General features: G+C 48.4%; 1 protein-coding gene across 1 annotated transcript in view; it reads left to right on the top strand.

Annotated features, from left to right (window-relative positions):
* The window catches only part of LOC125644129 (protein PML), a 56433-nt gene extending 55912 nt beyond the window's left edge, over positions 1-521 (top strand). Inside the window, exon 9 of the mRNA XM_075132919.1 lies at positions 80-521. Coding sequence (XP_074989020.1) covers positions 80-234 — 155 coding nt within the window. The 3' untranslated portion in view covers positions 235-521. The remainder of the gene's footprint in view (positions 1-79) is intronic.
* Positions 522-15829: the final 15308 nt, after the last annotated feature.

Below are 15829 nucleotides of genomic sequence, written 5' to 3'. Positions count from 1 at the left end.
TTACTATACCTTGAAATCTGGGAGTATTTTCACTGCCTCTGAGAACAGCCTCGCCCAGCTCAATCTTTGTCCTTTGTAGATGCTACCTCCTGTACTGCCCCAGCAGCTCCAGTGACTGAGGTGTCTTCAGCTAAAGACTCAGTGAGAGGAACTGTCATAAATATAAAGGGAAGGGTAAACACCTTTAAATCCCTCCTGGCCAGAGGAAAAACCCTTTCACCTGTAAAGGGTTAAGAAGCTAAGACAACCTCGCTGGCACCTGACCAAAAGGACCGATGAGGAGACAAGATACTTTCAAAGCTGGAGGGGGGGGGGGCGGGAAACAAAGGGCTCTCTCTGTCTGTGTTGCTTTTGCCGGGACCAGAGCAGGAATGCAGGTCAGAACTCCTGTAAAGAGTTAATAAGCAATCTGGTTAGATATGCGTTAGATTCTGTTTTGTTTAAATGGCTGATAAAATAAGTTGTGCTGAATGGAATGTATATTCTTGTTTTTGTGTCTTTTTGTAACTTAAGGTTTTGCCTAGAGGGATTCTCTATGTTTTGAATCTGATTACCCTGTAAGGTATTTACCATCCTGATTTTACAGAGGTGATTCTTTTACTTTTTCTTTAATTAAAATTCTTCTTTTAAGAACCTAATTGCTTTTTCATTGTTCTTAAGATCCACCTATGCAAATTGGTGAGGATTTTTATCAAGCCTTCCCCAGGAAAGGGGGTGTAGGGCTTGGGGGGAAAGACGTTTCCAAGTAGGTTCTTTCTCTGTTATATTTGTTAGATGCTTGGTGGTGGCAGCAATAAAGTCCAAGGACAAAAGGTAAAATAGTTTGTACCTTGGGGAAGTTTTAACCTAAGCTGGTAAAACTAAGCTTAGGGGGTTTTTCATGCAGGTCCCCACATCTGTACCCTAGAGTTCAGAGTGGGGAAGGAACCTTGACAGGATCTATTTGCATTTGCCCTTATCAAAGGGGTAGGGGAGGGCTCCTGTCATGCCAAGGGCTGGGGGATGCGCTGATTCTGTAGTTTCTCCCGCCTGCCGCACTGGCTGAATTTACATGCGTGATGGGGGGTAAGGAGTGCTGAGCAGGACAAGGAATGTGGCGGGGGACCCGATTCTATATTGATGGGAGCGTGGATGCCACATCCCTCCCACCAAGCGCTAGCAGGGGAAAGGCCAAAGGAGGGGAGCATGGCACCTCATTGTGCTGAAGGCCGTCGGTGAGATTTTCCACTGCCCTGCCCCTCATGCATTCATTGCACCATGAGTCCAAAGCATAGTAGAGACAAGTGACACTGGTGTAAATACTGCACAAGAGACGGGGCAATGGAGAATCAACCCCCCTGTCTGCACATACATGTCCATTTCTCCTTCCTTTGGGTACCCTGGACTCTTGTGAGTAAATGAGAAAGCTAACAGGAGATTCATTCCCACTGGGTGCAGAGCTAGGGCTCAACCGCACATGCCCTCTCAAGGAGCCATCATTGCCCTGTGTTGTCCCAGTCTGGCTTGCATAGGCCTTGCACAGGCCTTGCACATGCTGCAAGTCCCTGTGGAGGGACTGGTGGGGTCAGGGCCTATGTGGTTTGGGATGAGGCTTGCTTATATGGGCCATCAGAAAAGGTGGGATCGCCAAGCCCAGCCCACATCCTGCTGACACTGATAGAGTCTAAACTCCTCCCTGAAGGCCCTGTTTGCCAGGCATTTGCCTTTGTTGTTCCTGCTGGCTCAGCCCCTCTGGAAGTAGGAACAATGGCAGCAATAGTGCAGGCACAGGGTCTGTGTTCACCAGCATTTTGGCTGCTAGCAGAGTACAGAGAACACAATGGTAATGCTATAGGATTTGGGACTGTCCCCTGCACTGGCACAGCTACCAGCACAACCACTAGTGGAATTGTTGTTTGTATCACAGGGGCGGCCAAGGGCCCCAGCCAGGATCAGGGCCCCATTGTGCTAGGTGCTGTCTAGACACCTAATAACAGAGATCCCCCAGGGACCTTCACCACCATGCAGTTCTACTCCATGACATTCTCTTTGTCCCTGTCTCCCATTCTTGGGGACAGGTCAGTTTCATGCCACTCCCTTCATCTGGAAGAGCCCCCCCTTCTGCCCACATTCAGAGACCTCTCCCTCTTTTCTACCACATCCCTTCTTTCCAGGCCATTCTGTCACCACACCCCATTCGCTGGCCAGCCGCTGCTCTGCCTGCTCCACCTCTCACTAGTTGGTCTCTGTAATGGGGTCACACAACCCTTACTGAGCCTAGGCAGAAGGGAGAGGAGAGTCTTTCCTGCTTAGAGGCAATCAGCTTGATCACACACCTGCATAGCTTCCAGAACTGCCAACCATGGAGACTGGCAGCCACACCTGTGACCAACAGAGAAAATGACCCAGTATAAGGAGGAGAGGGAGAAGGAGGCAGAAAGGTCTGAGATAGCCAAGGGGCTATGGACCCACACCAGGCAGCCTCTGAGAAAGCAGCCAGGAGCCAGAAAGAGAGTGCCAGGTCAGAACCAACCGGGAGCCTGGCTTCACCCTCTCACATGAAGAGGCAAGAAGCCCTAATGTCTCCTCTCAGAGACGCTCAAGAGGGTAAAGGATCTCCCGCAGGGTCTGTACCCTTGGTGCTGTCAGTGCTGAGAGCAGGCAACTCTGACCGCCCCTGCACTTCACAAGCAACTCACGGGGCTCAAAAGCAGGGACCCGACTTCCCGCAGCGGGAAGCTCTCCTCGGCACTGGTTCCCCCAGCACTGACAATTGACCCGGTGCCGACAACATGTTCCACCCTGGTGCCAACAAGAATGTCGGCACCAAGCCTGCCTGCCACTCCCAGAGCAGATTCAGACCCCCTGGGGGGCTCTCACAAACGGCTCTCAGCTCCTGCAAAAGTGAAACTAAAATCACTCCGGGCTGCCGCTCACACTTTACGCTCTGCAGCACACCAGCCTAGGGAGCAGCAACAATTCCCGCATCAGCAGGATATCTCTGTGGCCCCTAAGCCTGACTCTCCGCTCCTAGACACGGAGCACTCACTGTTTGAACAGCAGCTCTCACTACCTGACCTGGATACTTTCACTGATAATGAGAACAGCACATAGCAGCAGGCAGAGTTCTCCCTGCCTGAGTCTTCCCCTCCGCTGGAGCCATACATACCCCAAGACATGGGGCATCATAAGAATCAGCCTCAGTTTCCCTACTTTGTCCCCCAGTGACTGGGACTCAACTTTTTCCTACCCGATGCCCTGGCCTCAGTGGTACCCGTGGTTGGCTCCTGCCACTACTCCTCCTTGCACCCCTTCTACTGGACCGCAAGATCGTACTACGCCTATATCCCCAGCTCTATCAACATCTAGCACTCCTGAACCCCTCCTGAAGACATGGGATATGAACCCTTCCTGGTTTTACCAGCTCCTGCCTCACCATCAGCCGCAGAAGTTGCCCTCATGCCTCCACTCCACAAAACGTGGACAACTTTAAGCAATTCCAAGAACTTTTTAAGAGAATGGCACTCAGCCAGGACATCCCTTTGGAGGAAGTCTAGGAGACACAACATAGGCTTCTTAAAATCTTCCAACCCTCTGCACCTTCAAAGATAGCACTACCAATAAATGAAGCTCTCCTAGAACCAGCTGGTACTTTCTGCCAGACTGCAGTGGTGATGTGCCGCTCTTCCTGGCTCTCAGCGTGTGGTATCTCCAAAGATTTGCAGTCCAAAGTGGAAGATCTCCCCTTTGACAAAGATAAACACCATTTTGTTTTTTTAAAAAAACAATGAAGTCCTTCACACTATGAAAGACTCTAGAGCCACTTTGCGCACATTGGGCATATACCCATCCATCCGCAGGAGGATCAGAGGCCCAGTGCACAACAATATCACCGACCCCAGTCCAGACACTGGGAAAAACCGCAACAGACCTCCTAGGCACAGGCAAAACCAGGTGCAATCAACTACTTCCCACCATCGGGTGACAAACAATTTTGAAGTGCTGCTTGGGGTCTGCACCACCATCCCTTGACTCCGCTGCCTATTTGCCCATTTGGCTACCGCTTCCAGGCTTTCCACCATGTCTGGCAACAGATCACACAGGACCTGGAAATAGCTCAGTCAGGTTACTCCATCCCTTTCCTACCTTCCCTGCCCACCCTTTCCCCTTCCCTGTCCCTCTTCAGGACCCCTCTCACAAGCACCTTCTCTGCGTGGAGGTGGCTCATCTTCTTCACCTAGGTGCAGTCGAACATGTACCGACACAACATTGGGGAAAAGGATTCTACTCCCACTACTTTCTAACCCAAAAGAAAGGCGGGAGTTGGAGACCTATGCCAACTGAACAAGTTCGTACATGTACAAAAATTCAAGATGGTCACATTGGACACAATAATACCTGCACTGGAATAAGGGCACTGGTTCACAGGCCTCACCCTACAAAACGCCTATTTCCATATATCCATTCGTCCAACCCAGCAGACGTAGTTTCTGCATAACACTGACTCTGCCACCGAATGTATTGGCTTCCTTACATTGGTGGACAAAACCAGAGAACCTGTGCACAGGTGTTCCCTTCCATCCACACTCCGCAGTACTCATGCTGACCACGGATGCTTCCCAGATAGATTGCGGAGTGTACTTAGGCGACCACAAGGCACATGGCCGCCGGTCCCTATCAGAGACACGTCTGCACATCAATCTCCTAGAACTCAGAGCCGTCAGGCAGGGAGGAGCACAATCTCACTCCCTATGCACAGCATCCATGGAATTGGTGCATACATCACCACATAAAAGTCACCGCTTCCTACCTGCCCGCGTGTTACAACACTACTGCCGACACACTCAGCAGACACTTCTCTGAGGAACATGAATACTCCGACAGCTCTCCTCCCACTGGGGCACTCCATTGATAGACCTGTTTGCCACTCCTCAAAACTGCAAATGCCATCTATTTTGCTCCAGAGCGGGACTCAGAAATGCATCTCTAGGGGATGCGTTCCTCATTCCATGGAACAACTCCCTCATGTACGCTTTTCCACCGATTCCACTCTTACGTAGGGTTCTACGCAAAATCACAGAGAACAAGGCCCGAGTCATACTTATTGCCCCAGCTTAGCCCAAGTAGACATGGAATCCTTACCTGCTACACAGGTCCATCCGTCCTCCCCGGGCTCTCCACGACAGACCAGATCTCCTCTCCCAGAACTGCTGTCGGCTTCTTCATCCGCAGCTCTGGAAACTCCATCTGATGGTTTGGTTCCTTCATGGTTTCAATCCCACAAATTAGCCTGCTTGGAACAGGTCCAACACGTCCTCCTGCACAGTAGAAGGGACTCCACTCCTAAGACTTCCCTGCAAAAGTGGAAACGCTTCTCCATCTGGTGCTTCCACAGATGCCTAATACCCCAGACTGAAACCCTCCCTGACATCTTAGACTATCTTTTCGAACTAAAACAGGATGGGCTTTCTCTCAGTTCTATCAGAGTACACCTCGCGGCCCTTACCACCTTCCATGACACTCTGGATGGCTATTCACTTTCCCCCACCCCACCATGAAATGCTTCCTCACGGGCCTGCAAAATCTCTACCCTGAGATTCATTCACCAGTAGCCTCCTGGAGTCTCAACCTAGTTCTCCGCGCTCTTATGCAACCCCCTTTCGAGTCCCTGGCCACCTCATCCATGCTCCACATGTCCATGAAAGTGGCTTTCTTGGTTGCCATAATGTCAACAAGAAGGGTTGGTGAAATAAGCGCCCTGATGGCCTACCCTCCCTACACCATTTTCTCTAAACACAAGCTTACTAGACGAACCTGCTCCAAATTCCTCCCCAAGGTGGTGTCTACCTTCCACCTTAACCAGTCAATACACTTACCTGTATTCCATCCCAAGCCTCACACGACTCCACAGGAAGCTGCATTACATAACCTCGACGTCCGACAGGCTCTTGCAGTCTATCTTGACAGAATGAAACAATTTTGTGAATCCCCTAGGCTATTTGTTTCTACAACCAAGAGATCAAAGGGTGATGCTATCTCTAAGCAAAGACGCTCCAAGTGGATCTTGGTCTGCATCAGATCCTGCTATCAGACCCAGAATGTTCAACCATCAGAGGAGGATGTTAGGACTCATTTTACTAGAGCAATGTCAACATCCATTGCCTTCCTGCACAACGTACCTGTTACAGACATATGCAAGGCGGCCACATGGACATCTGACCACACATTTGCCAAACATTATGCTATCACACAGGATACCACGGCAGACATCACAGTCGGCCATATGGTACTGTCTACCGTTGTCCCTCACACAACTCCAAAATCCCACCAACCATAGTGGGTACTGCTTCACATTCACCTAAAGTGGAGCACGCACAGGGACAGCACTAGAAGAAGAAGAGAAAATTACTCACCTTGCAGTAACTGAAGTTCTTTGAGATGTGTGTCCCTGTGGGTGCTCCACTCCTGCTCTCCTCCCCTCTACTTTGGAGTACTAGTATGATTTCTCCACGGTAGAGAAGGAACTGAGGAGGGTGCAGGACGCAAGCGCTCAGGAAGATTCCAGTGAGATGGGACATACCAACTGAGTGTGTGCATCCTGACCAGGCACTGCTACTGAAGATCTCCAATCAACGGCTCTGGGACACACTGTCACCTAGAGTGGAGCATCCACAGGGTCACACATCTCGAAGAACCACAGTTACTGCAAGGTGAGTCACTTTCTCTTTCCCCTTTCTGTGCCTCAGTTTCCCCATCTGTAAAATGGGGATAATGCTCCTGACGTCCTCTGTAAAGAGCTTTGAGATCTATTGATGAAAAGCACCACATAGGAGCTAGGTATTCTAATGCCATTGACTTCAATGGGGCCAGAATATCACCCATAGGATTAAGGCCTGCAGAGACCATTAGATCATCTCATCATATCTCCTGCACAGCCTAAGACAGAGCATTCCACCCCATGATCATGACTTGTGCTTCTCTTCGTGTAACTGAGGCAAGGGCAAGTTGGGACCTGTGCCAGGCTGTTATTCCCGACCCCTCCAGGGCTGCTTGCAGCAGCATGCGCCCACCCCCTCCCAGTTGAACAGGTACAAAGGCATATCTGCCCCCTTGGTTCAGCCAATCACCATTAAGCCCTGTGCCTGGTAGTTTCTCACTATGACTGTAGCCAAGTCTATAGTGGTCGCTCCCCTCTAGGGATGGTGAAACGTCTAGTGATGCAGGACACCGGGAAGGCGAGTCAAACAATCAGCGGGGACAAGGGATGATCGAGGGGCTACAGGAACACTCAAGGAAGAAAAGCCCCTTATGGAGAAGCTAAATGAATTCTTTGCATCAGATTTCAATGCAAAGGATGTGACCTCCCACACAGGAGCATTCTTTTTAGATTACCAATCTGAGGAACTGTCCCAGATTTGGATATCAATAGAGGTGTCTTTGGAACAAATTTTTTAATTTACCAGTAATAAATCACTGGGATCAGATGGTAATCACTCAACAGTTCTGAAGGAACTCAGATATGAAATTGTGGAACTTCTAACTGTGGTATGTAACCTAATGCTTAAATCAGCCTCTGTACCAGATTACTGGAGGATTGCTAATGTAACACTGATTTTTTTTTTTTTAAAAGGGTCCAGAGGCGATCCTAGCAATTACAGGCTTGTAAGCCTAACTTCAGTACCAGGCAAACTGAAACTATAGTAAAGCAGAGAATTATCAGACACATAGAATCATAGAATATTAGGGTTGGAAGAGACCTCAGGAGGTCGTCTACTCCAATCCTCTGCTCAAAGCGGAACCAACCCCAACGAAATCATCCCAGCCAGGGCTTTGTCAAGCCTGACCTTATAGAACTCTAAGGATGGAGATTCCATCATCTCCTTAGGTAACCCATTCCAGTGCTTCACCACCCTCCTAGTGAAATACTGTTTCCTAATATCCAACCTAGGCCTCCTGCACTGCAACTTGAGACCAATGCTTCTTGTTCTGTCATCTGCCACCACTGAGAACAGCCTAGCTCCATCCTCTTTGGAAGCCCTCTTCAGGTAGTTGAAGGCTGCTATCAAATCCCCCCTCACTCTTCTCTTCTGCAGACTAAATGACCCCAGTTCCCTCAGCCTCTCCTCATAAGTCATGTGCCCCGGCCCCCTAATCATTTTCATTACCCTCCGCTGAACTCTCTCCAATTTGTCCACATCCCTTTGTGTAGTGGGAGGACCAAAATTGGACACAATACTCCAGGTATGGCCTCACCAGTGCCGAATAGAGGGGAATAATCACTTCCCTCAATTTGCTGGCAATGCTCCTACTAATACAGCCCAATATGCTGTTGGCCTTCTTGGCAACGAGGGCACACTGCTGACTCATATCCAGCTTCTCATCCACTGTAATCCGCAGGTCCTTTTCTGTAGAACTGCTGCTTAGCCAGTCGGTCCCCAGCCTGTTGCGGTGCATGGGATTCTTCCTTCCTTAGTACAGGACTCCGCACTTGTCCTTGTTGAACCTCATCAGATTTCTTTTCGCCCAATCCTCCAATTTGTCTTGGTCACTCTGGACCCTATCCCTACCCTCCAGTGTATCTACCTCTCCCCCTATCTTAGTGTCATCTGCAGACTTGCTGAGGGTACAATTAATCCCATCACCCAGATCATTTATAAAGATGTTGAACGAAACCAGCCTCAAGACCTACCCCTGGGGCACTCTGCTTGATACTGCCTGCCAACTAGACTTCGAGCCGTTGGTCACTACCTGTTGAGCCCGACAATCTAGTCAGCTTTCTATCCACCTTACAGTCCATTCATCCAATCCATACTTTAACTTGCTGGCAAGAATATTGTGGGAGACCGTATCAAAAGCTTTGCTAAAGTCAAGATATATCACATCCACTGCTTTCCCCATATCCACGGAGCCAGTTATCTCGTCATAGAAGGCAATCAGGTTGGTCAGGCATGACTTGTCCTTGGTGAATCCATGTTGACTGTTCCTGCTCACCTTCCTCTCCTCCAAGTGCTTCAAAATGGATTCCTTGAGGACCTGCTCCATGATTTTTCCAGGGGCTGAGGTGAGGCTGACTGGCCTGTAGTTCCCCGGGTTCTCTTTCTTCCCTTTTTTAAATATGGGCACTATATTTGCCTTTTTCCAATCGTCTGGAACCTCCCCGATTGTCATGAATTTTCAGAGATAATGGCCAATGGCTCTGCAATCACATCAGCCAACTCCCTCAGCACCCTTGGATGCATTGGATCTGGACCCATGGACTTGTGCACATCCAGTTTTTCTAAATAGTCCTTAACCTGTTCTTTCACCACTGAGAGCTGCTCAGCTGCTCCCCATTCTGTGTTGCCCAGTCTGGGAGCTGAGTTTGTCTGTGAAGACCAAGGCAAGTACTTCAGCTTTTTCCACATCATCTGTCACTATGTTGCCGCCCCCATTCAGTAAGGCTTTCACACTTTCCCTGAGCTTCTTCTTGTTGCTAACATACCTGTAGAAACCCTTCTTGTTACCCTTCGCATACATGAACACATATGTCAACCTGGAATGTAAAGGGAAATCATACCTCACCATTATTAGAATTCCTTGAGTGTGCCAACAAGCATGTGGACAAAGGTAATCTAGCTGATATAGTGTACTTGGACTTTCAGAAAGCCTTGGACAAAGTCCCAGACCTCAGTCTCTTAAGAAAAGTAAAGAGTCATGGGATAAGAGGGAAAGTCCTCTCATGGATCAGCAACTGGTTAAATGAGAAAACAAAGGGTAGGACTAAATGGTCAGTTTCAGGAGAGAGGTACATAGTGGGGGTTCCCCCAAGGATCTGTACTAGGACTAATGCTGTTCAACATATTTATAAATGATCTGGAAAAAGGGGTAAGCAGTGAAGTGGCAAAGTTTTCAGACAATACAAAATTACTCAAGACAGTTAAATCCAAAGCTGACTGTGAAGTTACAAAGGGATCTCACAAAGCTGGGTGACTGGGCAACAAAATGGCAGATGAAATTCAATGTTGATTAATGCAAAGTATTGTACATTGGAAAACATTGTCCCAACTGTACATACAAAATATGGGGACCTAAATTAGCAGTTTCCACTCAAGAAAGAGATCTTGGGGTCATTCCCGAGATCTTGGGGAAAACATTTCCTCAATGTGCAGCAGCAGTCAAAAAAGCTAACAGAGTGTTAGGAACCATTAGGAAAGGGATAGATGATAAGACAGAAAATATCATAATGCCACTACATAAATCCATCTTACTTGGAATACTGCATGAAGATCTGGTCACCCATCTCAAAACAAGATTAAGAGGTATGGAACAGCTTCTGTATGAGGAGAGATTAAAAAGACTGGGAGTGGTCGCCTTAGAAAAGAGACGACTAAAGAGGGATATGATCGAGGACTATAAAATCATGAATGGTGTGGAGAAAGTAAATAAGGAAATGTTACTCTTTCACATAACATAAGAACCTGGGGTCACCCAATGAGATTAACAGGCAGCAGGTTTAACTCAGCTCAGGACTCGAGAGCAACACCCGGTTCCCATGCTTGCTGGCAACATCCAGGAGGCGCACCTGGGCATGGTAAGTTTCCTGCTGATTATGGAACATTGTGTTCTGGCTCACCTATGACCCTCCCTCCCCGATCGGGACCTGAGCTCAGGGGGAGGAGCCCAGCGGCCGGCAGAACAATTGGACCAAAAGGTACAGCAGATGGCTGAGCTGTAGAGAAAAGTCAGAGCTATGCTGATTCACACCAGCACGTTGTATCTATTTGATTGCCTCCCTGTAAGACTCTGCCTTCTTGGCCTGTAATCTCTTCGGGGCAGGGATTGTGTCTCCCTAAATCAATGCCCATCATAAGGGAACCTGTCCCCGGTATGATGGAGGTATTTTTCTCCTCCCTGGAGGGTATCAGGGTCTCTGCCCCTTATGCCACCTGCTGGAGGCATCCCCCAGGACCCTGTTAAGCAAGAGTTAAAATTCAGTTAGCAGCTGAAACAAAAACCCACATAACTAACAAGCAGGAACACCGGAAGCCCAAAGACACTGACAACTGTAAACACTTGATAAATGTATATGGTCAAATGTCCACCCAGTAACTCGGCTCTTAGAACGGAACAAACCCTCCCTTCACAGCCCTCCGGATATCTGTAAACATTCACTCCCACCCCACCCATTCGCTTTAAGGTAGTCATGAATAATTGATGTAATCAAAACAGTTTGATGCGTATGTTCTGTTCCTGTCACTGTCATGACTGTTTGTCAGTCTTCCTGTCATGTTAAGTGCATTCTCTGTCTCTAAAACAATGTTTGTCTCTGTAAGAAAAAGATAAATGCAAATGAAGTGATAAAAGAAAGGTATATAATTGGTCACTGTAATCCAGAGGTGGGCAAACTCCGGCCCGCGGGCCCGTTCTGCCCAGCTCCTGGCCCGGGATTCTAGCCCCCGGCCCCTCCCCCACTGTCCCTCCTCCCCCGTAGTGACACCGCCGCACGGGCAGCGCTCTGGGCAGCGGGGCTGTGCGCTCATGCAGGGCAACTCGACAGCATGTCTGGCTCCAGCACGTCTCCCAGACATGCTGCTCTGAGTGGCATGGTAAGGGGGCCGGGGGTTTGGATGAGGGGCAGGGGGTTCTGGGGGGCAGTCAGGGAGTAGGTGGTGGGGTTCCGGGTGGGGGCGGTTAGAGGCAGGGGGTCCCAGGAGGGGGCGGTTGGATAGGGCAGAGGTTCTGGTCGGGGAGGCAGTCAGGGGATGGGGAGTGGCAGGAGGTTAGATGGGGGTGGAGTCCCAGGGGGCGGTTAGGGGTGGGAGTCCTGGGGACAAGGAGTGGGCGGGGGTTGGATGGGTGGGGGGTTCTGAGGGGGCGGGAAGTGGGAGGGGGCAGGTAGGGGGCAGGGGCCAGGCTTTTTGGGGAGGCACAGCCTTCCCTACCTGGCCCTCCATACAGTTTTGCACCCCGATGTGGCCCTCAGGCCAAAAAGTTTGCCCACCCCTGCTGTAATCCCACACCTTTGAAGCTGTTTGTCAGTCTTCCTGGTATCATAAATAAACCCCCTTCAGTATTGTCTGTGTCTGCCTGATTCTTGGGGAAAAGAATCTCTTTGCTTCACAGGTTGGCGCAACGAGCAGGGTGTGATCGGGAATCCTCGGAGAGTTTCTCACAACCAGGAATAGAGGTGAGTACCCTTTTACTTACTACCTCTAGCGCACACCTTTGTTTGGGACTCCCTGAGACACCTTTTCACACCCTTCTTAATATGAACCACATATAGGATGCACAGGCAAGTGGACTGAATGGGACGGTGTTTGTGGCCAAGGTTTTTGGGGTGCAGGGATCGCTGGAGGTGAAGGCTGCATCACCAGGTACTGAGCATCAGAGGGTGTGCTGCAGTAGACTGAGTACAAGGATGTGCTCAGTCAGTCTCCCCTGAAGCACCGCTTAAGTGGGTTTCAGGAAGCTGGCATACAATGTTGTATGAGTTGCCCCAGTATGCATCAACAATAACGTCTATGGGAAGGGGACTTGCTGGCATGCCCCAGGGTGCACCAATGATATCCTCTACAGGAGGGAGACTCATTGACTGGCCTCAGGGAACATCAATGATGCCCTCTATGGGCGGGAGACTCAGATTTTATAAAAGGAAAACATGAAAAGGTTCAAAAGTGATGGCAAAAGATGGATGGAATGAGGATATGAGTGTGAAAGATAGCATGTTGTGGTGGTCTGGTCAGACAAAAGGAAAGTTAGAGAAAGGAATCGTAATACTGTACTATGAATATGAAAGGAAGTTACGGGAATTGGTAACACTCCAAAACTCTTACATCAGAGCTGAACCAAAAAACAGATTTAAACCACATATTAAGTAAGCTTCAAGCAGAAAACAATACTCTGAAAGCAAAAATAAAAGAAAGCCGCTCCTCTGCACGCTTTATTGCTGCTAGCATACAACAGAAGGGTAATTTTGCTGATCCTGATTCAAGCAGCGATACTGATAAAGACCAAAACTAAATTAATTGGAAACACCTTGAAAAAAAATCCAAGATTGGAACCTGACACACCCAGGGGAAAATTGGGATAATTGGCCTCCTCCCCCTCCTCCTAACCCAGACTTAAGTGCCAGCACTCCCCTAACCCCTCTCCAAGTAACCACATGATGGTCAGAGCCAGCAGATAACAGAAAGACTCAAATTTGGTATTCTGGAAAAAAATAAGTCAGATGATTACCACCTATACATTACATCCCAGGGATCTTCATATCCTAACTAAGGCTAAATGCCTCAACCTTTCATGGGTCAAGATCCCCTCAGAAGAGCACCGGAAGAGAACTTAGGCCTCCATCAAATTTGAATCAGAAAGTGATTTGACTCCTGCCTGCACTGATTTTAAGGAAGCCGTGGGGAACGGAGCCGGTAATTGGGAAATGTATTCAAGTAATGCAGGCATAGCTGATCCAAAGAAAATTAATCAGGTGTTTCTAAAAATGTTAAAGGAAGGTTTTAACTCCCACCTGCAAATAGCCCTTAACTTGGGAGTGAATCCAGGCTCTGATTATGAATCCATCTGTATGTGGGCTTCTGAATGCAAATTCAGACAAGCTAAAGATATAAAGAGCCAGGCTACTTGTGTTTCTGTGGTAACAGCAAAAAGTAATGTAACCTGTTGTAATTGTCATACCCAAAATAACTGCAGGCACAAGGCCCAAAAGCCTAGTCAGGGACAGAATCATGGCCAGTTGAATCCCTGCAGTACCTCACTGCCCTTTCAATCTGGTCCTGGTCCCGTCTCCACAGGCCCCCCACTTTAAGTGTTTTGTATGTGGGGAAACTGGACATTGGGCAGCTGGATGCCCAAGCCGAGTAGCTCTGGGCAACTGGCCGCAACCGGCATCTCAACCAGCTGTCAGCCCTTACTCACACCTAATCAAATAGGAAATGGCCAGGCTTTTAAATTCCATGACCCGCTAGGATCCAGCAGCCCCCCCTTGCTCGCCAGTACTGCTGATGCAGATATAAATCCCTCGAGTATGCGTGGGGATTTATGCACTTACAAGCATGGATAAGGGGCCAGCCATGCACAATTCTCGTGGACACGGGAACGTCTGTTTCCATTACTGGCCTCCCCCTCCCCACTACTAAACAGTATATTACTATTTCAGGGGTAGGAGGTGCACAACTCACAGCTTATAAAAGCTACCCTGTTCTTTTGGAATCTAATCTATTCTTCTGGACTCAGTCTTTTTATGTAGCTCCAAATGCAGAGGGGACTATTTTGGGCATGGACGCCATCTGCGATTTTGCAGCGACTCTTAACCTTGCTCAGAGTACAGTTACCTTTACTGATAAACTTATGCATACTCATACCATTCCTCTCCATAATGATAGATTTCTCTCTTCTGTTGCAGCTGTCAAATCCGTGGCTCTCACTTGGGATACCTCTAACCCTTTTCAAAAATTATGTTCCGGTTTCCCTCTGTTTGGGCAGAGAATGAGCTGTCTTGCAGTTTGGTGCCTGCTCATCTCTGCCCAACTATCCAGGTTACCAGTCAACTCCCTCCACCTACCAAGCAATACCCTCTCAAACCTGAGGCCATGGACACAGTAGGTGACATTATTCACTCTTTACTTCAACAAGGCATACTTGTTCCTTGTGGAAGTTCACCCTCTTAAACCCACACATTATAAGTGCACACTTTAATCTTCTTAATCCTGCTACTTTGATGCCGACTACAGGGGAACCTCATCAGTGCCCTCTTTCTGAGGGTACTATTGTTAAGGAACCAACTGGGTAGCACAACTACCTGCTGCCCTTCTTTTCATGAGGGCAACCCCTAACGCTAGTACAGAAGTTTCACCCTTCAAACTCATTATTGGAATGACTATGTCATTGTGGGAAGGATGTGTAGTCCCGGCTCCCCTCCCGCGATCTCTGACTCTGCACAGGAATATATCAAACTCCTAAATGAAGTCTTGCACCCCCTAAGACTAACTGTCCAAGACTGACAAGAAGCCCAGAGACCCCCTCCTGGACGGACGTACAGGAGGGAAATCAGGTTGTTAGGATATAGATATTCAGGCCTGTCTGCAAAGGCCTAGACTCTAAGAATTTTGGTGTATTCTTATCACTTGGCTAGTTCTAGAGGTATAAAAGAAAGAAGCAAAATCAATGTCTGCCGGTGTAAGGGCCTTCTCTTACTGTAACAGTCTGAGCCCCTGTTCTTAGGCTAAGGCGTTTGGCTAAGCAGCAGAGGCAGCCATAAGCTGGGAAGCGACTGGTCACATCCTCACATTTCAACCTAGTCACATTGAAATAAGGTGCTATTGGGCTGTTAGGAATACAATCCTGCCCTGATAGTGCCTATCGCCTCCAGAGAAAGGGAAGTGCCTAGAAGATGTAAAAGGAAACTTAGTTTGATAGCATCCTGTCTGGCAAGAACTCACTTATCAATAGCTGGGATGTGAAATCCTCATTTCTGTGTTTGTTCTATCACTGTAGTCCCCATTTCCCCATTGTTTGTCTGGATAATCTCTGTCTGGTTCTGTGATTGTTCCTGTCTGCTGTATAATTAATTTTGTTGGGTGTAAATTAATTAAGGTGGTGGGATATAATTGGTTAAATAATCATGTTACAATATGTTAGGATTGGTTAGTTACATTTCAGTAAAATGATTGGTTAAGGTATAGCTAAGCAGAACTCAGGTTTTACTAAATAGTCTGCAGTCAATCAGGAAGTAAGGGGGGGGGGAATGGGAACAGGGAATGGGGGTGGGGAATTGGATTCGTGTTTTGCTAAGGCGGAGAATGGGAACAGGGAATGGGGGTGGGGAAATTGGAATCATGTTTTGCTAAGGAGGGGCAATGGG

The sequence above is a fragment of the Caretta caretta genome, chromosome 10, assembly GCF_965140235.1.
Source record: "Caretta caretta isolate rCarCar2 chromosome 10, rCarCar1.hap1, whole genome shotgun sequence".
Classification (NCBI taxonomy): domain Eukaryota; kingdom Metazoa; phylum Chordata; order Testudines; family Cheloniidae; genus Caretta; species Caretta caretta.
The sequence above is the reverse complement of the archived record's forward strand: the minus strand, read 5'-3'. Positions and strand labels throughout refer to the sequence as shown.